Here is a 26,226-nt window from a genome sequence, read left to right as displayed (position 1 = left end):
AAGTATTAACTTAAGGGGGCTGAATAATTTTGAACTCCCAATTTTTCAAGTTTTTAATTTGTTATAAAAGTTTGAAATATCCAATAAATTTTGTTCCACTTCATGATTGTGTCCCACTTGTTGTTGATTCTTCACAAAAAATTACAGTTTTATATCTTTATGTTTGAAGCCTGAAATGTGGCAAAAGGTCGAAAAGTTCAAGGGGGCTGAATACTTTCGCAATGCACTGCATATGATATAATTCTCAGTAGAATATTGTCGTGAACATATAAACACAATTTTTCCATTTCCCCTTTTGGTATATTATGGACCATGGAGGTTGTATATCAATATTTATGATCATATTCCTAAGTATTTTAAAATAATGTCTGGGTTGTGTGAATTTGTGACAAGAGAAAAAAAAACTGTTCTTTCTGAGGGAGCATTTGCTCTGTGTTTATCTTTCCCAGAGTTGAGACAATGGCCTAGTAATTGGATAACTAATATTGCTGTCTTTTCATGGAAGTCTATTTGGAGATTTTCTTGTAGGTAAACATTCCCCCAAGGTTTTCTCACCTGGGAGAAGCAATTGAGTTGGCTGTGTTTCCAAAGTATTATCATTCAAGGCTCTTCAAATGCAATCTAGTTAGTGACCATAGAATATAATTATCCTTGGCTTTTGTCCCCAGTTCAGTAAAAAGCCAGTTTACAAACCTTCAATATGGTGATAAAAAACACAGGATGTTCTGTTGAAGACTTGTGTGAATGTCCTGAGTTTAACCTTGTTTTGGGGCTTATTCAGTCTTGAACCTCCATATGCAATTTATGAAAATATGTCTATTTCTTCAAAATAGTGCTGACACCACACAAAAGTAAGTGTCCTTGGGAAATAAACACTTAGGCTTTCTCTGATGGCAGAACACATCTGCCATGTAGGGAAGGGTATGTATTGCTCAAACATACTGTATTTATCGGCGTATAACACGCGCCGGCGTATAACACGCACTTAAATTTTAGGAGAGAACTTTCAGGAAAAAAGCTGAAATTTAAAATAAACAGCTTTGAAATCAGAACATTTTTTTAAATCAAATGCAGTCTCACCAGTGCCCACGAATGCAGCCTCCTCATCAGCGCAGTGCCCACGAATGCAGCCTTGCCAGCGCAGTGTCCATCATTGCAGCCTCGCCAGCGCAGTGTCCATCATTGCAGCCTCGCCAGCGCAGTATCCATCATTGCAGCCTCGCCAGCGCAGTGCCCATACTTGCAGCCTCGCCAGTGCAGTGCCCATACTTGCAGCCTCGCCAGTGCAGTGCCCATACTTTTAGCCTCACCAGCACTGTGCCCATACTTTCAGCCTCACCAGCGCTGTGCCCTTAGTTGCAGCCTCGCCATCGCTGTGCCCATAGTTGCAGCCTCGCCAGCGCTATGCCCATAGTTGCAGCCTCGCCAGCGCTATGCCCATAGTTTCAGCCTCACCAGCGCTGTGCCCATAGTTGCAGCCTCACCAGCGCTATGCCCATAGTTGCAGCCTCACTAGCACTGTGCCCATAGTTGCAGCCTCGCCATCGATGTGCCCATAGTTGCAGCCTCGCCAGCGCTATGCCCATAGTTGCAGCCTCGCCAGCGCTATGCCCATAGTTGCAGCCTCGCCAGCGCTATGCCCGTAATTGCAGCCTTGCCAGCGCCAATTACACTATGTGAATCTCTTTTTTGAAAGTCCAGGAAGCAGCGCCGTGAGGTAGAAGGGGGCGGGCGGGGCCGAGGAGACCGAAGGATGCACGTGCGGTCATCGGAAGTCCCGGCGCCTATGATAGACGTCCGCCTAGGAGGCGGGACTTCCGATGACAGTGCATCCTTCCTTCTCCTCGGCCCCCGCCCGCCCCCTTCTACCTCACTGCGCTGCTTCCTGGACTTTTTTTTTTTTTCATATCGGCGTATAACACGCACTGCTACTTTTTCCTCCATTTTTAGGAGGGAAAAGTGCGTGTTATACGCCGATAAATACGGTAGCTGTTTATTGTCCAGCTCTGCTTGACCATTAGCCTTCCCAATTTTTTTGTCAGAGACCATCCGACCAATGAGTCCAACAGATTATTATCCTTAGCAAGGTACACTATATGCCAAAAGATTGGCTGGCCATCATATCACAAAACTCCCACCTCTTTCTCCAATCCTAAGCAGCTATAACAGACTCCACTCCTATTGTAAGATTTTTTGAGTGTATCCATTGAAATTTGTGCCCATTTGTGAGGTCAGGGCACTATAGTGTACAACCATCACAGTAATAGTTATCAATTAGTTGTATAACAGAAGCTACATTGTTAAAATTGTTCAGATGTCTTTTTTTGAGTACAGTATCACTTTAAGCCGTGAACATTTCTGAGGTTTTTTCTTGCCTTTTACATTTACAAACCATCACCATTCGGGAACAAAGCAGGTGCCGGAATAATTACATCCTCCAGTAAAGGCGGGATAGATTTTTTTTTTTCTTTTCAATACTGATAGGACCAGACGATAGAAGTTTCTCATTGAAACTGTCGCTGTCAACTTCCTGTGGTCCCCACAGACTGTCATTACAGCAAATGTCACACTTTCTGAGAAGAGAGAAGGTTCTGTACAAACGCTGCTTTCTGCTGCTTTTCCTAAAACTTTGATTCCGAGCCTTGTGCTGTGACTGATACGGCTTCATTGCCAGTTATTAAGTGTGTTTCGAAGACAGCATGCATTGCTCCAATTACTGCGCCATAGAACCTTTTCCTGCAGTTTTCTGGGGCTGATCAGAAGCAGGTTTCCTGTTGGTAGAGAGGGAAGTTGGTTTAAAGTGTAAATTTTATTGAAATTGATTTCTAACATTATTAACAATGTTGTTAAAAAATTGGATGGTGTGTAGGTGTCTGCCTCACCTGATGCGGGAGATAGGAGGTTGATTGTTGTTGAGTAAACATCTTTAATTACATGTTTTAAACAGGCAGTTGTTATTGCTTGCTGTTCGGTCTTTTCATTACTGTACAGTGCAAAGTCTGTTTTTTAGGTCTGGGCCCCCTCCCCGGGTAAATATCACTTCCTAATAGTACATAGCTCCCAACTGTCCCTGATTTAGAGGGACTGTCCCTGGTTTTAAACAAAGTCCCTCTGTTCCTCTTTCCTCCCTATTTGTCCCTCATTTTGGTCTGATCTATATAGTTGTATATAAAATGCACTTTTTATCTTGTAAAAAGTATTTCCCAGTGCTAATCCTTTCATCCAATTTTTAAATTGCTACAATTTGTAAATTTCAAAAGGCAGTATAAAGGAACAGTAATGGTAAAAAAAAGCACTTTGGGTTTACCTAATCTTTTTTTTAGTATAATTCTCTTTTAAGGGGTGTGTCCTATGCCTACATACTTCTGCTAATAGGTGTCCCTCATTCCCATCTAAAAAAGTTGGGAGGTATGATAGTATTTCACAAATGTTCCTGTAAAAAAGGAGGTTGGATATTGTACTTACCTTACCCTTATTTTACACTTATGGTGCCTAGATATGATATCTTGGGGAATGCAGAGCAACTCAAATTTCACCAGAAGATGTGCTTAAATTGGACTGAAGTGTCTTCTTGTGAGATTTAGGGTACTTTTAGTTCTGCAGGAGTTTTGCCCGAAGGGTAGTGACATCATACCCTCTGCAATGTGGGAGATGGGGGTAGGGTAAGTATATTATCTAACTTACATTTTTCAAAAACTTTTAGGTAGAAATTTTTGCAGAGGTTGGGGCCTGAACCTAATGAGTAGACCTTGCACTGTACAGCAATATCCCCTTTCCGTTCCCTCTCAACAGCCATTTAACTGGGCCCTAATGCCGGTAGGCTGGATAGACTTTCCAATCACGTGATTACTGTGATTGGCTGCCACAGATATCCAGTTATGTGGAGCCTATCTCACTGGCTCCTAATCAACAGGGACAGAATGGTTAGTGCCACAGAAATCTCAGCCACCATGGATGTAGAGGTGCGGCATGAAGGCTTTAGGGCCAACCCTCCTTATTGCTCCACCATGTATTACATGATTGGCAAGACTTTTATACACATGTTTTCTGTAATAACTATTTTTATGTAGCACTACTCCCTTGAGAGCTGCTGGTGACAGGCTCCCCTGGGTTACCCATAGCAACAACACAATAGTTTAGCGACTTTGAAGTGCTTGGCTCAGTCAAGAAACAGTCTAGGGGTTTTGTTTTTTTGTAGTTTTATTTGAGAACTTGAATAGGAGAAGGGATGAGTGGGATACTCCAACTTGAATAAACTATACACAATTTGCTGGGACGTTTAGATATAACTGAGTGCAGAAAGGCCCCTGCTTCACCTTGTCACTAGCAGTGAAGAAGAATTTTACTGGACTTGTATTACTCTGTGAATCGCTCTTCAGGGCCCAACTAGGCACCCCCTTTACCCCTATTCTTCAGGGTTCTACACAGCACCCCCTTTACTGTAATTCTCTCCGTGTGAGCTAGCTTCTTGATCCACTGACTTCACTGAAGTGATCCCCTTCCTGGGCCGATCCGTTGGCAAGTCCCTGAGTACTCACAGACACTGTTTTTCCTGAGAGACTCTGCCAGCAACTCCACCGTCAGCTACACTGGATCCTCTGCAGCTCAGCTCCCCACCTAGTTCACTAGGCCGACTGCCTAGGACCACCTTCCTCATACACAGCAGGAGGAGAGACCAGCCCACTGCCTCCTCCTGAGACTCTGCTTCCCGCCAAAGATGTCCTGTCACATGTCCCCTCCGCTTTTATGGGCAATCCCAGGATTCATTGCAAGAATGCCCCCCCCCACCCCACTGGGACTCCCACAAAAGCTAATGTGTCACTGGCTGGGTTTTCTCCACTGTTCAACAAGCTCCCTCATTCTATACAGTGGGGACACTCCCTCAGACCCAGTGAATCAAACCTGGAGGCATGCAACAGGCAACCTAACAGATCAGGCTCCCCTGATAAGCAAAAGGAGCAATAGATGCTTTTTCCTAGCACCTACCTAGGAGGGTGCTACTTTTTTATCAGGTTTTTCCCTACTCTACAATTCTTTAAAACTAAACTCTGGGAATGGGACACAATCTACCCTTGTAGTGTGCACCCCCCCCCCCCCGCCACACACACACACACACACACACACTGGAAGGGTTAAATGCTCATATAGTCTAGGGGTGCAGGTATATTACTTACCCTATCCCTTGGTGCAACAGACTCCAAAACTGTTGTCAGAGCTCTGGTCTGTGGGTGCACTGTGTCATCATGTACAATGCAGGGCTATTAAAGGAGTTGTAAAGGCAGACGTTTTTTTATCCTAATGCATTAAGATAAAAAACCTTGTGTATAGCATCCACCCCAGCACCCCTGATACTTACCCGAGCCCCATCTCTATCCAGCAATGTCCACAAGTCCCTTGGCTGTCTCTCCCTCCTGATTGGATGACACACAGCAGCAGCGCCATTGGCTCCCACTGCTGTCAATCAGTCAGTTAGCCAGTCAGGAGAGAGAGGGGGCGGGCCGAATGGCAGCTCAAGGTCTGAATGGACACATGAAGCTGAAGCTTGGTTTAGATGCCCCGATAGCAAGCTGCTTGCTGTGGGGGCACTCGACAGGAGGGAGGGGCCAGGAGCAGAAGAGGGACCCGAAAAGGGGAGGATCTGAGCTGCTCTGTGCAAAACCAACTGCACAGAAAAGGTGAGTATAACATGTTTGTTATTTAAAAAAAAAAAAAAAAACACGAGGCTTTACAATCACTTTAAACTAGCGCTGTATGCGGAGGAGGGAAGCATGTGACTGTGTTGTTCAAATTGTGACCCCCACAGGGAACATTTTCCCATGGACTATTACCCTGGAACACATGTAATGGTTTTCAAGTTGACTTAACCACTTCCATACCGCGTCATTGAAAAATGATGGCGGCAGGAAGTCTTTGTCGATCCGGGCCAACGTCATATGACGGCAGCCCGGTCTCGCCGCTACTGTGCGTCCCTCGGACATAGCCCATCCCTGATCAAAGTAAACAGCCAAAGAAAATTGGCTGTTTACCACGGGATCGGCTGTGTCAATCACAGCCGATCACATGAGCGGCTCCAGCACAAGCCGCTCGTTCTCTCTGCAATGCGCGCCCCCGGGGCGCGCAGCGCGGCGATCGAGGACGAGGCTCATCCCTCGGATAGAGCACATCCCCGATCTAGGTAAAGAGCCAATGAAATTGGCTTTTTACTACGTGACCGGCTGTCAATCACAGCCGGTCACAGAATGTCAACAGAGAACACGGTAACTAGCTGTCACTGTGTTCTCCTCCTCACACACTGATCCTGTGTGAGCAGGAGATTGTGGTAACAGCTAGTTACTGAATACAGTGCACCCCAAAACACACTAATTGCCCCCCCAATAAAGAGGACCTGTCACTAGCCCATCAAAGTACCTGTCATCAGCCCATTAAAGTACCCGAGCACCTGTCACCAGCCCATCAAAGTACCTGTCACCAGCCCATCAGGTACTCGGGTACTCTGATGGGCTGGTGACAGGTACTCAGGTACTCTGATGGGCTGGTCACAGGTACTTGGGTACTCTGATGGGCTGGTCACAGGTATTCGGGTACTCTGATGACAGGTACTTGGGTACTCTGAAGACAGGTACTCAGGTATTTAGGTACTCTGATGACAGGTACTCGGGTACTCTGATGACAGGTGCTCGGGTACTTTGAGTACCTGTCATCGGAGTACCCGAGTACCTGTCATCGGAGTACCTGAGTACCTGTCAGAGTACCCGAGTACCTGTATCCTGCCCAGAGTACCCGAGTACCTATCTGCACCCCATCAGATTACCTAAGTACCTCTCTCTAGCCCATCAGAATACCCAAGTACCTCTCTGAAGCTCATCAGAGTACCCGAGTACCTTTCTGAAGCTGATCAGTGTACCCGAGGACCTGTCTGCAGCCCATCAGAGTACCTGAGTACCTATCTGCAGCCCATGCCTCCTAGATTATGTGTTGGGGTGTTTGCTTTCCAAAATGGGGTCATTTTGTGGGTAATTCCATTGTCTTGGGGTTCCTGGTTGTAATGAAATTATATGTGTAATTTATGCTCCTAGAACACCTGACGGTGCTCCTTGCATGTTGGGCCTCTGTATGTGGTTATGCTGTGACAAAGTCCCACACATGTGGTATCGCTATACTCAGGAGGAGTAGTAGAATGTATTTTGGGGTGTAATTTTTGCTATGTACATGCTATCATGCTCTGTGTTAGAAATATCTTATAAATTGACAACTTTGTGTAAAAAAAAATGTGTTTTAATTTTCTTTCCACATATTCCAAAAACTTGTGGAAAAAAATGACATGTTCAAAAGACTTATTATGCCTCCTAGATTATGTGTTGGGGTGTTTGCTTTATAAAATGGGGTCATTTTGTGGGTAATTCCATTGTCCTGGTGCTCCAGGGCCTTCAAAAGTGTGATAGGTTGTAATGAAATGATATGTGTAATTTATGCTCCTAGAACACCTGACGGTGCTCCTTGCATGTTGGGCCTCTGTATTTGGCTATGCTATGACAAAGTCCCACATATGTGGTATCGCCATACTCAGGAGGAGTAGCAGAATGTATTTTGAGGTGTCATTTTTGCTATGTACATGCTATGTGTTAGAAATATCTTATAAATTGACAACTTTGTGTAATAAAAAATTCGTTTTCATTTTCTTTCCACATTTTCCAAAAACTTTTGGAAAAAAATGACATGTTCAAAAGACTCATTATGCCTCATAGAATATATGTTGGGGTGTTTGCTTTCCAAAATGGGGTCATTTTGTGGGTAATTCCATTGTCCTGGTTCTCCAGGGCCTTCAAAAGTGTGATAGGTCGTTAGGAAATTATATGTGTAATTTATGCTCCTAGAACACCTGACGGTGCTCCTTGAATGTTGGGCCTCTGTATGTGGCCAGGCTGTGTAAAGGTCTCACACATGTGGTATTGCCATACTCAGGAGGAGTAGCAGAATGTGTTTTGGGGTGTAATTGCAAGTATGCATATACTGTGCGTGAGAAATAACTTATTATGACAATTGTGTGTAAAAAAATAAATAAATAATTTCTTAATTTTCCCAAGAATTGTGGGAAAAAATTACAACTTCAAAAAACTCACCATGCCTCTTACTAAATACCCTGGAATGTCTACTTTCCAAAAAGGGGTAATTTGGGGGGTATTTGTACTGTCCTGACATTTCAGGGCCTCAAGAACAGGGCCGTCGGTACATCAGGTGTGATCAATTTTCAATGATTGGCACCATAGCTTGTAGACTCTATAACTTTCACACAGACTAAATAATAACCACTAATTTAGGTTATTTTTACCAAAGATATGTAGAAGTATAAATTTTGGCCCAAATTTATGAAAAAAAAATACCTTTTTGCAAAATTGTATAATAGAAACGAAAACAAATGGTGTTTTTTTCAAAATTTTCGCTCTTTTTTCACTTATATCGCAAAAAATAAAAAAACCCAGTGGTGATTAAATTTTCAATGATTGGCACCATAGCTTGTAGACTCTATAACTTTCACACAGACTAAATAATAACCACTAATTTAGGTTATTTTTACCAAAGATATGTAGAAGTATAAATTTTGGCCCAAATTTATGAAAAAAAAATACCTTTTTGCAAAATTGTATAATAGAAACGAAAACAAAATGTGTTTTTTTCAAAATTTTCGCTCTTTTTTCACTTATATCGCAAAAAATAAAAAAACCCAGTGGTGATTAAATACCACCAAAAGAAAGCTCTATTTGTGTGAAAAAAATTATAAAAAATTTGATTGGGTACAGCGTTGTATGAGTAATTATCATTCAAAGTGTGAGAGCACCGAAAGTTGAAAATTGGTCTGGGCAGGAAGGGGGTGTAACTGCTCTGTATGGAAGTGGTTAATATGTAAAACCACTTGAGACGTTAAAATATATGTGTGTAAAACCAAACATTTTTTTCTTAGCTTTGTATGAGTAGGCAATTGATAGAATCTGATGATTTATCCATTTTTGTTGTGTCCTGTCTGGAAAATGTTATTTCACTTCCTTTTACAGAAAAATAACAGGAAGTATAAAGAGATCTCTTAAAAAGGGCTAGAGATATCCCATTCTAGATAATTGTTACCAGAACATGTGGGCAGGGCCTGGGCTGCTTCACACGTGGGCAGCGGGGCTACTCCCCAGGTTACACAGATTCCAGGGCAAATTCGATTTCCTGCCCAATCTGTATTACCCTTTATAACGATGGTGGCCGGGGAACCCTTCCATCCTTCTGACCAAGCCTGGTCATGGGTAATGACACACAGGGCCGGCCTTTGGGGTGTGCGAGCTGTGTGGCCGCACAGGGCGCCATGGGCAACAAGGGCGCCATGCGGCCATCACAGCTCGCAGAAGATCAGGCGATTCAGGCCGCACAGCGGGAGGTAAGAGGCGACCGTGGCCTGGACAGGGATAACACAGGCCGCGGCCGCCGCTTACCTCCCGCTGTGCGGCTGTGCCTCGGTCACCTCACGGTCACCTACTGAGGCAGTCTGAGGCGAGCTGTGTATTACACACAGCTCAGCCTCCGATCCATGGTGACAGATCCCTCCTCCCTGCAGGACGCCAGAGGAGAGATCGTCAGCTCCTCCTCGCCGTGCCCCTTGTCCTCTTCCTACCGCCCCGCCCACACTCCCCGGGATGTGTGGGCGGGAAGTTTAAAGAAAAAAAAAGGTAAGTGAGATCTCCTTCAAAAAATGTAAGGGGGGTCTCTGATGTGGGGGGCTCTGTGTGAGGGGGGCTTTGTAAGGGGGGCTCTCTGATGTGGGGGGGCTCTGATGTAAGGGGGCTTTGTGTGGGGGTCTGTGATGTAAGGGGGGCTCTCTGATGTAAGGGGGGCTCTGTGTGTGGGGGGGCTCTGATGTAAGGGGGCTTTGTGTGGGGGTCTGTGATGTAAGGGGGGCTCTCTGATGTAAGGGGGGCTCTATGTGTGGGGGGCTCTGATGTAAGGGGGCTTTGTGTGGGGGGTCTGTGATGTAAGGGGGACTCTCTGATGTAGGGGCTCTGCATGGGGGGCTCTGATGCAAGGGGTCTGTGATGTAAGGGGGGCTCTTTGATGTAAGAGGGGCTCTGTGTGTGTGTGGGGGGGCTCTGATGTAAGGGGGCTTTGTGTGGGGGTCTGTGATGTAAGGGGGGCTCTCTGATGTGGGGGCTCTGTGTGGGGGGGGGGGCTCTGATGTAAGGGGTCTGTGATGTAAGGGGGGCTCTCTGATGTAAGGGGGGTCTCTGATGTGGGGGGTCTCTGATGTAAGGGGGGCTTTGTGTGTGTAGGGGTCTCTGATGTGAGGGGCGCTCTGTGTGGGGGTGTCTCTGATGTTAGGGGGGCTTTGTGTGGGGGGTCTCTGATGTAAGGGTGGCTTTGTGTGGGGGGTCTCTGATGTAAGGGGGCTCTGTGTGTGGGGTCTCTGATGTGAGGGGGGCTTTGTGTGGGGGGTCTCTGATGTGAGGGGGGCTCTGTGTGGGGGTCTCTGATGTAAGGTGAGTGTCTGATGTGAGAGGGGGGGTTCTGTGTGGGGGGGCTCTCTGATGTAGGGGGGGCTCTAAATTATGGGGGGCTTTGTGTGGGGGGGGTCTCTGATGTAAAGGGGGCTCTGTGTGGGGGGTCTCTGATGTAAGGGGGGCTCTGTGTGGGGGGTCTCTGATGTAAGGGGGGCTAATTTATTAGTGATCATAAAAAAGAAAAGTCAAATAAAGTGTAAAAAAGGTGCAAGAAAATGCGCACGCGAGGGGGGGGGGGGCGCCACAGGATTAGCTCGCACAGGGTGCCTGAATCACACATTGAGCATACAATACTTTAAGGAAGCTACAGCCACATCTGCACAGATAATGCTTTTCTCAACACTCCCCCAGTACTGGCTGTGAAAAAATTTTCTTTTTTAAATATTCACACTGAAGCTTAATCTTACTGATAACTTTCTTTACTGAAAAAAGTTAAGAAGTCACGTAACAGTCCATATATTGATCAATCTATTATATTGGCAGAGGTAGCATCGAGATAGCAGTAGCTACTGCATGGTAGGAGATGTTAGTGTCTCTGGCTCAAAATAAAATAAATCTGCCTGTCTCTTCTTTCTATCAACTCCCTCCATTAACCCCTTTTCCCTGGAGGGGAGAACCAAGAAAAGAACCAAGTCCTCTCTGCCTAAGTCCTTATGCAGGTGCTCCCCAGAGGTCCAAAAAGTGACTCCCCTCAGCAGCCCTTCCCCACAGCAGGCTGGTTTTCATCTTTTGCTCTCCCTATGTGCTGCCCTGAGTCCCAGTACCACCCTCCTAATAAAGGGATTCCCAGGACCCTCCATTTAGGAGTAGCAAACCTTAACAGGGATATAACCCCATCTCCCTCTGCCTACTTACAGGTGTGTCCCCATTGTGCCAGTCACCTCATGTTCTTGTGACAACAAATTCCATCTTAGTCTTCTGAATCTTCTACCTTCACTGTTTATGGCTGTAGGTTAGAGTTTTGGATATACATCAGGCCTACTTTTTGAAATCGGAAGTATCAGTGCAGTGCAGTACTCAAAGTGCAAAATCTGGTGAAGCTCTGCATAGAAACCGATCAGTTTCCAGGTGTTTTGTTAGTGTTTAATTGAACAAGCTGAAATTACAAGCTGATTGGCTACCATGCACAGCTGCACCAGATTTGGAACTCTACAGTTTTAGTAAATAAACCCCTTTGTGTGCACTTAAAGAAGTACAGATTCCATCTGAAAGTGCTGTCACTACACACTGTAACTTGATGTATGTTGCATTAGAAGGGACGCTGCTAAGCACACGCCTTCTCCACCAGTCCAGCGCACCACTGTTACCTCACTCCCAGTAACAGAATGGGATCCTGCTGTACACATAGAGTGAACCTCATGCGTGCACTTGTTAACTCCTTCATTCACATACCATGTGACCAGGTCATGGTTCTCCGTAATGAGGGTTCAGTTTACGGATGCTACTGGAAAACGACTGCTAGGGAGAGAGCCAGAACATTGATCTTCTCACTCCCCAAGGACCCGTCACTTTCATCAGGTACCACGCCTAACAATTGGTTGCTTTGTGTCTTGAACTAGTGCTTAGTTACCCATAGCAACTGCACTGCTTTTCTGTTTGACTGTGCTTGAAACAGCTAGCCAGAGAGCCCCGAACCCAGCCATTTGCCATATTTATATCACAGGTGAGTAGGCTGGATCCAATAACTCTTACCCTCCTCAGCCTTGGCCAACCACTAACTATCTAATACACCTGTAGGCAACCTGCCAACATTTGCAGCCAGTGATGGGCTTACAGCAGCTCAATCAGTTCTACGGGGTTGTGAAAGTGGGCCCGCCTCCCATTGCTGTCCACCACCATTTCCAGACTCTGAAGTGTGATCAGGAGTCTGGGACTGCTGCTCTCTGTGTGGCTAGCAAGCATAGAGGAGAAGAAAGTACATTCATACCCTCCCCTTCTCTGTGATTAATGGAACCACAGGCTACAAAGATTTTTGTTGCTTACAAGCCATTACCGGCGTGTAAAGCATCTGATCAAACTGATCTTGGTTTAATCAGATTCTTTTTTAGGGGAAAAGATCTTTCAGTAAAGTGTACCTGCTGCTGTCACTGTCCATGCTATTGCAAGTGAGCTGTTCATCCCTTGTGATAGCATTAAAGTTAATCCAAAAAAAAAAAAATTTAAAGAATGAAGTAAAGAATTTAAAAACATGAATAAAGTACCCCTGTCTTCCCATGCTCAGGCGCAAATGCAAATGTGTATGAAGGTCCCACGGCATTTAAACGGTTATCGCACCACATGTGTGAAGTATCACCACAACCATCAGAGTGAGAGCAATAGTCCTGATGCCTGACCTTCTGTTTAACACAGAAAATTGAACCTGTAAAGGCTTTTAACCACTTAAGCCCCGGAAGATTTTACCCCCTTCCTGACCAGGGGGTATTTTGCGATTCGGCACTGCGTGACTTTAACGGACAATTGCGCGGTCGTGCGACGCTGTACCTAAACGAATTTGGCGTCCTTTTTTTCCCACAAACAGAGCTTTCTTTTGGCGGTATTTGATCACCTGTGCGATTTTTTGATCACGCGCTATAAACAAAAAAAGAGCGTAAATTTTGCAAAAATAGCAATATTTTTCCCTTTTTTTATATGAAATTCCCCCAAAAAAATTTTTTTAACATTTTCGGCCAATTTGTTTTATGCTACCTATGTTTGGTAAAAAAAATCGCAAAAAGCGTATTTTGATTGGTTTGCGCAAAAGTTATTGCGTTTACTAACTAAGGGAAAGATTTTTGTCATTTTTGTTGTTTTTTTTTTTAACGCGTAATGGCGGCGATCTGCGATTTTTTTTGCGGTACTGCGACATTGCGGCGGACAGATCGGACCCTTGACTGACATTTTTGACACTTTTGGGGTTACCAGTGACATTTCTACAGTAATCAGTGCTATATATATGGGGTAACTTTAATTGAGAGGGAGGGGCTGTGTGTGTCCCTAGGGGCGTGATTCTAACTGTGATTGGCTGTGGCTTCAGCTGTATGCAGAGTGATCAACGGATCTACATAGTAGATCCATATGATCATCTCTCATACAGAGGGGAGAATGACAGGCAGCTTGTTTACACAAGCTGCCTGACTTTCTCCCTCTCCCCCGCCGATCGCAGAGTGGCCGGCGGACATCGGGTCCGCCGGTCACACGCGCAGGGGGGTCCGTGACCACGCGGGAGCGCGCCTCCGGCGGCGCGCGCTCCCTAGGCCCTCACAAGCTTGTGACGTAGCCCTACGTCACTTTGCCTGTGAGGGGCTGTCCGCCGCTGTAGATAGTCGTGCGGCGGTCGGGAAGTGGTTAAAGTGTCGCCTATTGATAATGTAATGTACCGTAGTTTGTCACCATTCCACAGGCATACACAAACCTAAAACTTGATATGCTAGGTATAAAAAGATAAGGGGTGCTTTTATAGCCCCCTTTCTTTATGTGATGGCAGCAGGGGGAGTATTAATTAATATCCAGCTATGGGGGCTTTCTCTCAGTCAGTCAGGGATGTGAACTTTGACCAAAGGTCAAATCTTAGTTTGGTTTTCCCGCTTTATGGGCAGTATCCAGGCAAACTTTAGCTGGAATTCAGCTTTCCCGCCCGATTGGTGGGCTATCACTGGGCAGATCTGAGCAGGGAGCTGTGTTTTCCCGCTTGAATGCTCCAAGTTTACACAGCCGCTCCAGCTCAAACTGGTTCCCAAGTGGGCTATTTAAGAGGCGGCCGCGGGACTCCGGGTCACTTCTCCCTGTCAGGATTCAACTGAGGTGTTCCCCTCCCCCCCCCCCCTTTTTTGTTGCGGCCATAGTTATTATTATTGGCTATTTACTGTCGCCCTAGTTGTATACTTGGGTGGACGAAAAGTTTTCTTCAGTATTATATATTGCTGTTGGATATTGTTGGTAAAAGTTATAGTCATGTTTTGTCAACCTGAGCCGTCTGGCTGGGTTGTTGATGTAAGTCAATTCTTTAAGTTGTAAATACAGTTCAAAGTATTTATTTATGTAAATCTAATAATAAAACAAGCCGCTGCCTTTTTATGTCCAAGCCAATATTGTGTGGTCTATTTTTAAAAAAAAAAAAAATAATTTTTAGTAATATTGATAAATAAGAAATTGGGTATGTTATTTATTTGATTTAATTTATTAAAAAAAAAAAAAAAATGGTTTTACTAATTTATTTAAAGAAAAAACATCCTGCCTGCCATTCCCATATCTAGTTACTCGACGTAACATTATATTTTATATTTTTATTTTAATAATGTGTAGTATATTGTGTTAGTATGCTCCAAAATTCATAAAATTGCATCAACATCTATTTTATTCTCCGGGGCCTTTGCTTTCAGAAAATCAGAAAATATATAATGGGGGGGGGTCTAAGTAATTTCCTAACAAAAATAAATGCAGATTTTCACATGTATAAGAGAAATTTCGGAACTGGACCAATAGGCAAGTCGTTAGGGTGAACCTGAGTTTTCCCATAAAGGGCAAAAAACTAAATCAGACATAAAACCGACTCCCTTTTCATCCATGTGCCAGTGATGGTGCTTGGTAGTTGGCTGCTCAGGCACCCAGTACTGTCACGAGGAAACAGTTGCAGGGTCATTACCCCTGTGTAAGTACCAAATGATGACTTGGAACTTGGGGCCCTTTTGTATCTGCTAAAAGTCTGCAGCCCTGAGGGTTCAGACCTAAAGATCTCAATGATGACATTTTTAGCTGAAATCTAATTGGTTGCTATAGTCAATAGCTGTACTTTTACTTCAGCTCTCCTAAAGCAGGCACACCGAGGGGAAGATGACCAGGGTAGTATGTGTGCAAGTTGCAGCTCTTGCTCAGAGAGTGACAAAACTCATTTATTCCAAGCGGCAGCCAGCCGCGCACAGCAGGACTCGTGTCATGATTACTGAAGTCTTATCTTATACAAAAGGGAATAATCGTGACGTCCTCCTTCCTCCCACTGAATGTATACACACATATATACAGAGAGCTTAGAAAGATCTGTCAAGTGCACTCTCTGACACTGCCAAGACCTGGAGAGGGTCATTTTCTTCAATTACCATCGCCTGTCAAGTGAAAAGCAATGATCTTACACAAATGGGTTCATGTATAAACACAAGCGCTCAGGCAACTGCACATAGCAACCAATCACAGAGCAGTGTCCATTTTTCCAGTGCAGGATGGAATTAAGATGTAAGCTTTTGGCTGGTTGCAATGAATAATGGTGCCTCTTGTTGGTTAAAGACCAGCTATGAGCTAGATTTAAATCTCCTGTCTGGAGCTGTCCCCACTCGACATTCTCTGTCTTCCAAGTTGAATAACACCCAGTGTCATTGAACCCAGTCTGGGGACATGCTGTGGGGTTACATTAGTAAAACCAGAGAGTGCAAAATCTGGTGCAGCTCTGTATAGAAACCAATCAGCCTGCAGTTTTTTTTTTGTCAAAGTTAGAAGTTGATTGGCTACCATGCACAGCTGCACCAAATTTTGCACTGTGGTTTTAGTAAATCAACTCCTGTGAGTGCAGTAGAGCAGCCTTTTTCAACCAGGGTGTCGCACCCTGGGGTGCCTTAAGCCCTGTACACACGTACCGATTGTCGGCCGTATATATTCGGCCGACGACCGATCAGCCGATTGTAGGCTTGTTAGTATGATGCTTCCGACAGCCGACAGCGCATTTTCGGCCGAACAGAATCTGTCATGCAGGCATTAAAATTTTTGTTGGCCAACACCAGAACGGCCGATTGTTTGCCAGTCAGTACAGATTTCGGCCGACAGACAGCAGATTAGCAAGACTGGGCATGCTCAGAAAAGAAAAAAGACAAGGAAAGTTAACCATCACATGACATCACTTCTGCAGTCGGCTGTTGTTGGCCGACAAAATTCGTGTGCAGTCTTTTGCAGTTTTCAACAGACATGACAGCCCTGGACAAAAGACGGCCGATCATTCGGCCGACGATCAGTACGTGTGTACGGGGCTTTAAGGCTTCTTCAGTGGTGCCTTGGCAAACTGCCTAAAAATGTATCAAAAACTGTTTACAAGCCAGTAGGTGGGTCAAGCCTGCCTTTTAGATATACAAAGCCATGGGTTTTCATTATGCACCATTACGACTTTTTAGACACTGGCATTCTAACAACCAATGATGTCATCAGCTGATGAGGATGTCTGTTGCCTCCACAGCATCCTTGTTTGACCCTCCTCTGCCTCTCTCCCTGAGCACTGGGGTCACATTAGCTGACTGATGGAGAGAAATTCAGGGAGGAGAGAAACATTGGAATACTAGTCGGTATCACTGTGCAAAAGCGTATTTGCTTTGGAAGAATAAATCACCTCCTATGTTGGGTATTCTACATGTGTGGATGTTGCTGCATTATATAAAACTATTAGAATAGTTGTTTTACATTCTATGGTGTGCCTCGAGACTGTTCATAATTTTAAAGGGTGCCTTGAGGTTGTCGACAATTTTAAAGGATGCCTTGACAGAAAAAGGTTTGGAAACACTGCAGTAGAGTATATGAAGAATGAGAGTGCCACACTGAACTGTACAATCCACATAAAGTTTATTCTGAAAAAAAAAAAAAAAAAAGCCAACGCTTTTTAGGGGCTCACACCTCCTCCTTCATCAGGGCTGACATAGTGATGACGAATAGAACTGGAAATACTGCACTGAACTGCAGATGTAACGATAGAGCAGAAACGTACAGGTCGTGCACGTGTCAAACGGCTCTGCTCAGTTTTTCATCCATAAAATCTTCATACATCATTTCTATCTTTATAATTGCAATCCAGGACTGTATCACTGTATCAGTCCATTCCATTCAGCAACACCAAGTAAGCCCCAATGAAGGGGGGGGGGGGATGGGTTGTATGAGCCCCTGAAACACAGTGACATTTTTTTGCAGAGTATACTCTGTATAGATTTTACAAATCTGTTTGGCATTGTCATGCTAATTACACTTTAATGATTCCCTCTGAGGGTCTGGCAGGATACCTTGGCTGACAAAGGGCAGCCTCTAAAATCTCTATACTTTATATCACTATATTCTGAACTACTACAGATTTCAGTTCTCCTACATAATACATAAATACTGTGAGCGCAGGGCATCATGGACCTGACCCTATGGGGATGTTACCCCTCTTGCACTCACAGTGTAATGATGCAGAGAGCGGCACTGACATAATCAATTTAGCACTGATTTTCGCATCATTGAGGACCGCCTACCAGAGAAGAGACCAAAAGTAATAGGACTCTGTATGTCAGAGATACTTCTGGTGATAAGTTACTTAGGTCTGTTTGGTGATATTTATATTTATATCGGGAGGAAATTGACAATGGTTGAACGTGCCATTTATTTCAATAGGAAGACAGGAGGCTGGCTCAGGTCCAAACTCTTATCTGAAACTCCGATCTGAAATAATTGCTGAAATTGATTTTTTTTTAAGCTATGTGAAACCTTATAGGCCCATAGAACAGATTAGATATCTACGATAGCATCTCACCTAATAACCTGTCTCAGCATAGCTATAAGATAAAGGCTAAGACCATACATAGCTCACAGCTATTATGTGGACTTCAATGAGCAGAAGACAGTAAATTACATAACAGCCTCAAATGGCAAAAGGTTAACATTTTACAATAGAAAGCTGATTCCGATTACATAGGTGTATTAAAAAAGTACAGTAATAAAAACAATGAAATGGCCCCTTTAAATACTAGAAAAAGTGTCACATAAAGATTTAGGACACCTTATTTGTAAATAGGTGTAGTTTATTTTCTTCACTGCATTTGGCGCTCATTTGCAGCAGCTCTGCAGCTGGAGAGGAAGTCACAAGGAAAACAGTTCCAGTATGGTTTCCTGGGTCACTGGGGAAGCAATCCAGTTGGATGCTATTGCCCCATGTGATCCTGGCAGCCATCTTGGGTCAGGCATAGCCTATTTAAGGCCATGCCTCCCTGGGTTTTGGCATTCTTCATGAGAGTGGGTAGTGCAGGGAAAGGTACCCCGTCTGTTAGGGACAGTACTAGCAGGAGGGAAAGCATAGGGTTGCATCTCTTGTGGACATCCTCCTGATTGGGAACGAAATGCCCAGGCCACACACTGCCCCTCTCTACAGACGCCATAACTCTGGCTGGAACCATAAGTGCAACATCCAGTCTTCCCAGCAGGACTGTTGTGAACTGTTGCTGCATTGCTTCAATACAAGTTTATTATTGCCCCTGACTGTGAATTATTGCCGCCACACTACGCTGCACCTCATTTTCAGTTGGCAGCAGTTGGCAGGATATGTTCTTGGCAGCAGGTGCAGAATGAGGACTGGGCTCCAGCATGGCTCAGGTAGCATGGGGCTTAGTCCTAATACCAAAGCCCAATGGCTCTAACATTATGCAGTGCAGGAGGAGAGACTGGAGAGTGACGTGTCTGCACAAGGTCCCAGCCCAGATGGTGGCAGGGCTGGTTATTAATGCCTTAGGGGCGTTAATGGCGCTGCCAGAGGTAGAATGAGCTACTCTAAAACAGATAATGTCACATCTGGAATGCCTGTTTTGGGAGAAGCTACCGCTGCCGGAGCTGCGATGAAGGTTCTTCCTAAGGAATCAGCAGGAGGATGAGAGCCTCACTCACCAATTCATTACTGGTTAAAAGGTAGGCCCAGTTCGGAGGGCCCTGCAGAAGAAAGTTAGGGCGCAACCTCCAACTTCCTTCCATGATGTGATGGTTGGATGTGGTTGTGCAGGAACAAGAGGAAGCAGATGCAACAGTAGCAGTGACCAAGAAGTTTGAACCAGTGTATCTCAAAGGAGAGGCCCTGGCACCTTCATTCCTGTGTGCCATGCAAACAGCTCTGACTAAACTGGCTCAGGATCTAGCCGCCTTGAGACAGGAGGTAGCCACCTCTAAGAATAACTCATCCCAACCCTATGAGGGTGAGAACCCCTTGCACAGGGATCCTGAGGAGGACTAAAAATACTGGCAATGTATGGCAGCTATGGACACCTATCCAAGATCTGCAGGTGGTCTGGATTCATGTACCCATCCAGGTCTTTGTTAAATAACTAACTCCCGGGGCAGAGGGACAACCCCCAGGACAGACAGCTCCAAGTCCCAACAAAGCCGGGTGGTTGCTCCATGCCGAGTGGTCACAAGAGGTCACGAGAGGCCCCATGGCTGATTGACACTGGGTCAGAGGTCACTGTCATGGAATATGACTTTTATATACAAAGGTTCGGAGCCCAGAAACAGTTGGACCCCAGTTGGCTGTCTCTCTAAGCGGCCAATAATTTACCTATATTTATCGAAGGCATCACCTGGGTGAAGATCCATATTGAGGACTAGTGGTAGAATGGTCAGGGTAGTCATACTTTCAGATCAAGGTCCAAACTTCGAGTCCATGATCATGATGGAACTGTGTCACCTCAGTGGCATCCAGAAGTCCCACACCACCCCCTACCACCTTCGGGGGAATGGGGCCAGTCAGCGGTTCAATTACACACTGATGGGTATGCTACAAACTCCAGGAACTGAGCCGCCAGGACCAACACATCGAGACTGAGGTGTGGGCCTACCATCCACCGATCCACTCGGCATACACCCTGCTTTCTGATGTTTGGGTGATACGGCCAAATACCGTGGACATTCTGTAGGGAACTCCAGAGCACCTCCCACCAAAAACACCCAGTTCTTGAGTATAGAAGCAATGGGAGCAAATGCAAAAGACCCAATGATTGGTGATGGACAAACACAAAGAGATGGCTTCTGAACCTGGTCTGGAAGAGCTGCCGCTGCTACCAGGGAAACGTGTATTGATCAAGAACACCAAGTATGCTAGGGGGAGTGAGCTGGAGCCCAAGCGGGAGCGCATCCCATACTAGGTGGTAGAGTAGCTTTTCCCACCTACCCCATCTATGGCCTAGTCACCCAAGTCTTTTCAGAGTGGACTTGTCACTGATTTTTAACCTATTATCTATCTGTCCACTGAGAACACTTTGCTGCTACTTATTTTGATTAGAAGGGGATCAGAAAAGGGGAAGAGGATTAGTGATCTCTAAGAAGGGTCCATCCAATTCAATCCTATGGGATCTAAGACTGATATATCAGATCTCAAAAAATACTAGAAAGGTTGAAACTGTAGAAAGATGCATAAATTCAGTGATGATAAGTCTGCCAACAAAAACTATTAAATATACACTAAAAAGTTAATGGACGCCTTACTAATTTATTAGCTTGTTGGACATCTCATTCAAAAACCAGAAGACCTAATATGGAGGTTACCACCACACCCTTCCCATCCTTTGTAGCTATAATGGTTTTCACTCCTCTCGGAGGGCTTTCCAGAAGATTCATTCAGCTAAATCAGGCATCACTAAATGGCGGACCGGGGTCCGGATCCGGACCCAGTTAATGTCTCATCCGGACCCCTGCGGTCCCACCCTTTAGAGTTGTTCTGCCCACAGCCATCGCCACTGCCAGTCTCACAGAGCCAACAGCTGGAGGCAGGACAGCTATAGACAGAGGGCGGGGCTATCCAAGTTAACAAGCAAGTGATTGGTTGCGAGGATACAGGATGGCCATCGCACAAACATGCGATTCGGACCTCTGCTGGAAGAATATTTTATTGACTGGACCTTTGTAAATTTTAATTCAATACCCCTGAGCTAAATGATCATTTCTGGGGTCAGTTACTGATGTTGGAAAAGAAGAAATGGATCTCAATCAATGTTCCTATTTATCCCAAAGATGTTCGGTGTTCCTCCATATCAAACTCATCAAACCATGTCTTTATCGAGCTGGCTTTGTATACAAGAGCACAGTCATGCTGGAACAGAAAAGGGCCTTCCCCAAACTGTTACCACAACAATTTGTATGGGTGTTCACATACAAAAAGAAAAAAACATCTTTAGAAAAGTACTTACAAATAATAAAATCCTAAATATAGGTTTTGTTGGTTAAGCAGGTTTCCGGGATAGAAAACTACGAGATTGCAAAGGTTTATATCAAAGTTACGGTGAAAAGAAAAAGAGATAAATCTGGACTAATAATCTGTTATTACAGGCAGTCTCAGATAATGAAAGCTTTTTCAAGCTCTTATTGGGGTTAATGTGCAATGCATTTGAAGGTGACCAGAAAACAGATAATTCAGAGAGGTTTGACTCAAAGTCTGCAGCACATTTGTGCAGCTCCTTCATTGCCGTATAGGAGACATCGCACTATAGGTAAAGTTTGAATTAATTTTCCTCTGGGTTTGCTTTTTTACATTCTAATTTTCCACTAAATGAGACATCTGTTTCTGGGAGCAGAAATTTTCCATGGTTTCCACGGTAACCATCATCCTGCGTATGAAATGTATTCGAACGGTTACCTCAGAAGAAAGAAGCAAATTTCATAGAGCATAGGATTTTGAGCGATCAGCCTTTGTGCAGCAAATATTTCCTTTTCATCATGAACCCAAATCTTAAATTTTCAACAGAGAAAACAAGCTTACTTCTCTACAAACACAGAATGCAAAACTAATTAATCACTAAAAACCCCTACTGTGCATAATGAAACAAGTATATAGATTTGAATAAGGCTTTTGGTCAATTTTCTGACCTAATGCTATTTGGCTATTATTGGAAACTGCTGCTGGTTGAGGAAACACTTCCAATAAAGTTTACTGAAGGCACAAAAAGTTGAGCATTTTCTCACCAACTACTCAGAGCTGATTAATGGAGTTGGGAGAGCATAAAAACAGCTCCAATAATAACCTGAATTCTGAATTTCAACTCTTTAAAACTTATGAGTTTGGATGAATAAAACAGAGTGTTCATTTACATGAAACGTTGGCAACATTTGGTAGACTGGCCAAATCTTACCATTTTCTAAAGTAATGCATTAGAGTTGTAGCACTCTCCTAGGCAGGTGCTAGGTAGAAAGAGTAGTTTTGGCTCTGTCTGCTTATCAGAAAGGCGACAGGCAAAACCTATGTGCACTCTGCTTATCAGGGAGCAGGATTGGTAGTTAGGTCTGCTCAGTGTGCCCAGTGTATATTCATCTGGTCTCAGGGAGCATCCCCAGCAGATCCAATGGGGAGGCACGTTGGATGCTGGAGGAAACCTGACCAATGGTACACAGGCTTTTGGTATTGTCCCAGTGTGTTGGCACAGATAGCAGTGCATTATGGGACAGGGTATAAAAAGTCATGGGCACATGAGGTAGAGGTCTGTGGGCAGGAAGCCAGGTCCCAGAAGGAGGGTGGCAGATGCCTCCTCTTCTGCAGCAGTTGGTGGTGGTCACAGGCAGTCGGCCTAGTGTACCAGGGGCATGAGACTGAACCCAGAGGTCCAGGAGAAGCTGACTGCAGGAGTTGGGGCACAGCAGAATCTGGAAAGAACAGTGTCCGTGAGTACAGAGGAACTTGCCCAGGGGTTTGCCCAGAAAGGGGACCACTCTGGAGTGTAGAGTCAGTGGACTGGTGTCAGCTAGCCCAGTTAGAAAGGGGGTACTAGGGGAGTGCCCTGAAGAGAAATGTAATGGAAACACTTACCTTCATTCAAGTGGCAGGATGAAGCAGCAGCCTTGCCGCATTCTCACGTTTAGAGTCCCCAGCATTGTGAATAGTTAACAGTTGGGAGTATCCCACTCATCCCTTCTCCCATCCTAATTACAATTAAAACACAAAACAACATCTCCTGGACTGATCTTTGACTGAGCCAAGAACTTAAAGTGATAAGTTTCTGCAACCAGTTGCTATGAGTAACACAGGGGAATCCCTAAAGTGTAACCTTCAGCAGCCCTCTAGGGGGCAGTACTACAGAGTCAATAGGAAAGGTGAAATTAAATGGGCAATTTCACCTTGCCCATTCAAGGCAAAGTGACAGCATCTTTGCAAAAGCGCCCCCAAACCCACTTATCTTGCCTGCCCTCCCTCACTGTTCCTTCCTCCATCCTAACTGCCATTAAAATTTCCAGTGTCAACATTCAGGAGCAATGGTGACATCACTTCCTCATTCATGTGATTGGCTGCTTGGCTTGAGCACTGTCACAGGTTAGGAGGAGGTATAACCCCCATACCTGAAAGCAATGGAGGAATAAGCAGCAAGGAAGTGCTAGTAAAGTGAGTATAAAGGCAAGGGGGCAACCCTTTAAAAGGCGCTGTCATTTTGCCTTGCATAGGTCTCTTTTTAACCCTCCTCTTATGTTAGAATTCCGTTACTATCCATGATGTTTAGGGTCAGTTTTGACCCGTGTTTTAAATCAGCCATAAAATACCCTCTGAATAATTATTTATCATCAAATTTGTTTCTTACCTCTTGGTTACCTTGTTAGGCTTCTTTATCCTTGAAAAGATTGGTTTTAATATTTTTGGTGTGACCCCTAGACCTTTCTTTTGATAGCATACCTCTCATTTTCAAATTTAAAAAATGGTAAAATAAAGTCAGCAACTCTGAAATGAATTTGTCCTATGTTTCTTCACTTTATTTAGAGAAGCAGACAAGCAGGAAAAGAGATAGGCCCTTCCCTAACTACAGCTCACAGGGTTCAGAGGGGATTGGCTGTCACTTTTACTAAGCAGAGAGAGTGTTTATGATTTCAGTTTTGGCACTTATTAGTGTCCTAAAATCCTATATTATAACTGGGTCAGAATTGACCCTAACACCATAAACGTCTTAATTTTCACCACAGTATTTTATAATTTAGTGAAAATGATTATTTTTCTATTACATTGTTTAAATAGAGGTTCCTGACAAAGTAAAAAAATCTTGATGCAATAAACAAATTTATGTGATACTTATAGACATTCAAAACCTGAAAACGGGTCAGTTCTGACCCTAACACAAGAGGAGGGTTAAGGTAATGGGCTAACCTGCTCTTAAGGAATACAGAAGCTCCTTTAAAGTATCCTGGAGTTGTTTTTGTGCCAAAAAATGGTCCCTCAATAACCTCATTATTTTGAGTTTTTCTTCACAGATAAAAAAAAAAAGAAAACAGGTAGAATGAAATGAAAAATGTAAAATAAAAAAGAGTAAAGCAACAGTACACATATAATGATCAAATACAAAAAAGTGCAAATACTAAAATAATAGATAAAATAGGCATAACTACCTTTAAAAAGACACACCCTCTAAGGCACAGGTGTCGAACTGGCGGCCCTCTAGTGTGACAACCCGGCTCTAAGGCCTCATGCACACTGCTGCTGTTACACTCATATTTTTTGTGAGTTTGGGCATTTTTTTCCAGCCCGAAACTTATGGAACACATGGATGGTTTTAGCAGTTTATCAGCAGAGGAGTTTATAGGCTTTTTTCTGAACATCGTATTCAGGAGGGGGAATTCCTATCACAAAAACCGCTGAACGCTGTTAAACTATGTTAAACGCTCATTAACGTGCATAAACTCTAGGCACATTTAGCACTTCGGCATTTGTTTTTTTCAATGGCCAGAATAAACTAAAATTCTGACCAATGAAGTAAATAAACTCCCAAACTCCAAACTCTGTTAAACTCTGATAAACTCACCTAGACTGTTTTGAAAAAATGCAGCTTAGGTAAGTTTATAACGCTGATTTTCTCCTGTCAGATTAATAGCATTTACAAGAAACCAGTGTGCATGAGGCCTTAAAAACTAAGCATCTCAGTAAGTGAAACAGAGAATTTTGGCTTCAGAGATATTGCTATTTTTTGTTTTTTCAGCCAAATTTATTTGCCAAAATCTCTCCGCTCATCTCTGCTTATGAGCGCGCAGTCTTACATGTTCATAACATGCATGACTGCATGACTTTTCACACGGAATTATGAATGCTCATGTGTGTTTGAAATAGGTAGCTGCCAGTGCTGACTTTTCCTAAAAAAATACTAAAGCCCTGATTGTCATACTGATACTTGCTGTGCACATACCACCTGCTGGCATATTTCTAATGTTTTACAAAACAAACCATGTTTTAATTATGTTAAAATTATAAATGCAAACTAAAACACTATACATTCCCCTAAATAATCACTTCTGTATGAACGAGGAAAGGACGAGGGTTGCTATAAATGCTCACTTTTCTTCCTGTGCAGTGATTGCACTTCACTGTTTTCTCTCTCATTTTAAATTTGTCAGTCAGCTCAAACTAATTGAGAACAATAGACTATATGGCTCACTGAGTTTATTTCAGCACTTATTCAGCAGGGATGCTGACCATAGCCAAATGAAAAAAAATCTACAAATCTGTATATTATTTATGGTGAATAAAATGGGGAACAACAAGTAAATAAATATGTGAAAGTCATGTAAAAAAACAACAAAAGCTCATATAGTGTACTCTCTTCAATTATACAATAGTGTTTTGATACAGTAACACACTTTTTATTTTTGTAATATGGTTACAGTAATGTGTTTTTATTGATGATGCTTTCTCCTCATTGGCAGGCAACCTTGGTTCTATGGCTGGGGATTTAACCTTCCTCGAGGGCAGGCCTTATTAGATAAATGGAACCTCATACCAGAAGGCACAGACATACTTATAACACATGGACCACCCCTGGGTATGTATTACAATTGTTACCTAATAAAAAATGATAAAATGTCCATCAATGTTGTGAAAACCTCTACTAGACAAGTCAGTGGCCTTAAATTATACATGGATGTTTGGTGTACACATTCAGGACTTGGACAGTCTTCAGTCAAGCTTTTTAGATCTCTTGAGAACAATCGTAACAAA

The 26,226-nt window shown here is 43.9% G+C and overlaps 1 protein-coding gene across 1 annotated transcript in view; it reads left to right on the top strand.

The window, feature by feature from the left end:
- Positions 1 to 26,226, top strand: part of MPPED1 (metallophosphoesterase domain containing 1) — a 106,894-nt gene that overhangs the window by 62,924 nt on the left and 17,744 nt on the right. Inside the window, exon 4 of the mRNA XM_082253283.1 lies at positions 25,935 to 26,050. Coding sequence (XP_082109409.1) covers positions 25,935 to 26,050 — 116 coding nt within the window. The remainder of the gene's footprint in view (positions 1 to 25,934; positions 26,051 to 26,226) is intronic.

The sequence above is a fragment of the Pelophylax lessonae genome (genome assembly GCF_965119305.1).
Source record: "Pelophylax lessonae genome assembly, chromosome: 4".
Classification (NCBI taxonomy): Eukaryota; Metazoa; Chordata; class Amphibia; order Anura; family Ranidae; genus Pelophylax; species Pelophylax lessonae.
This window is presented reverse-complemented; position numbering and strand designations above follow the sequence as displayed.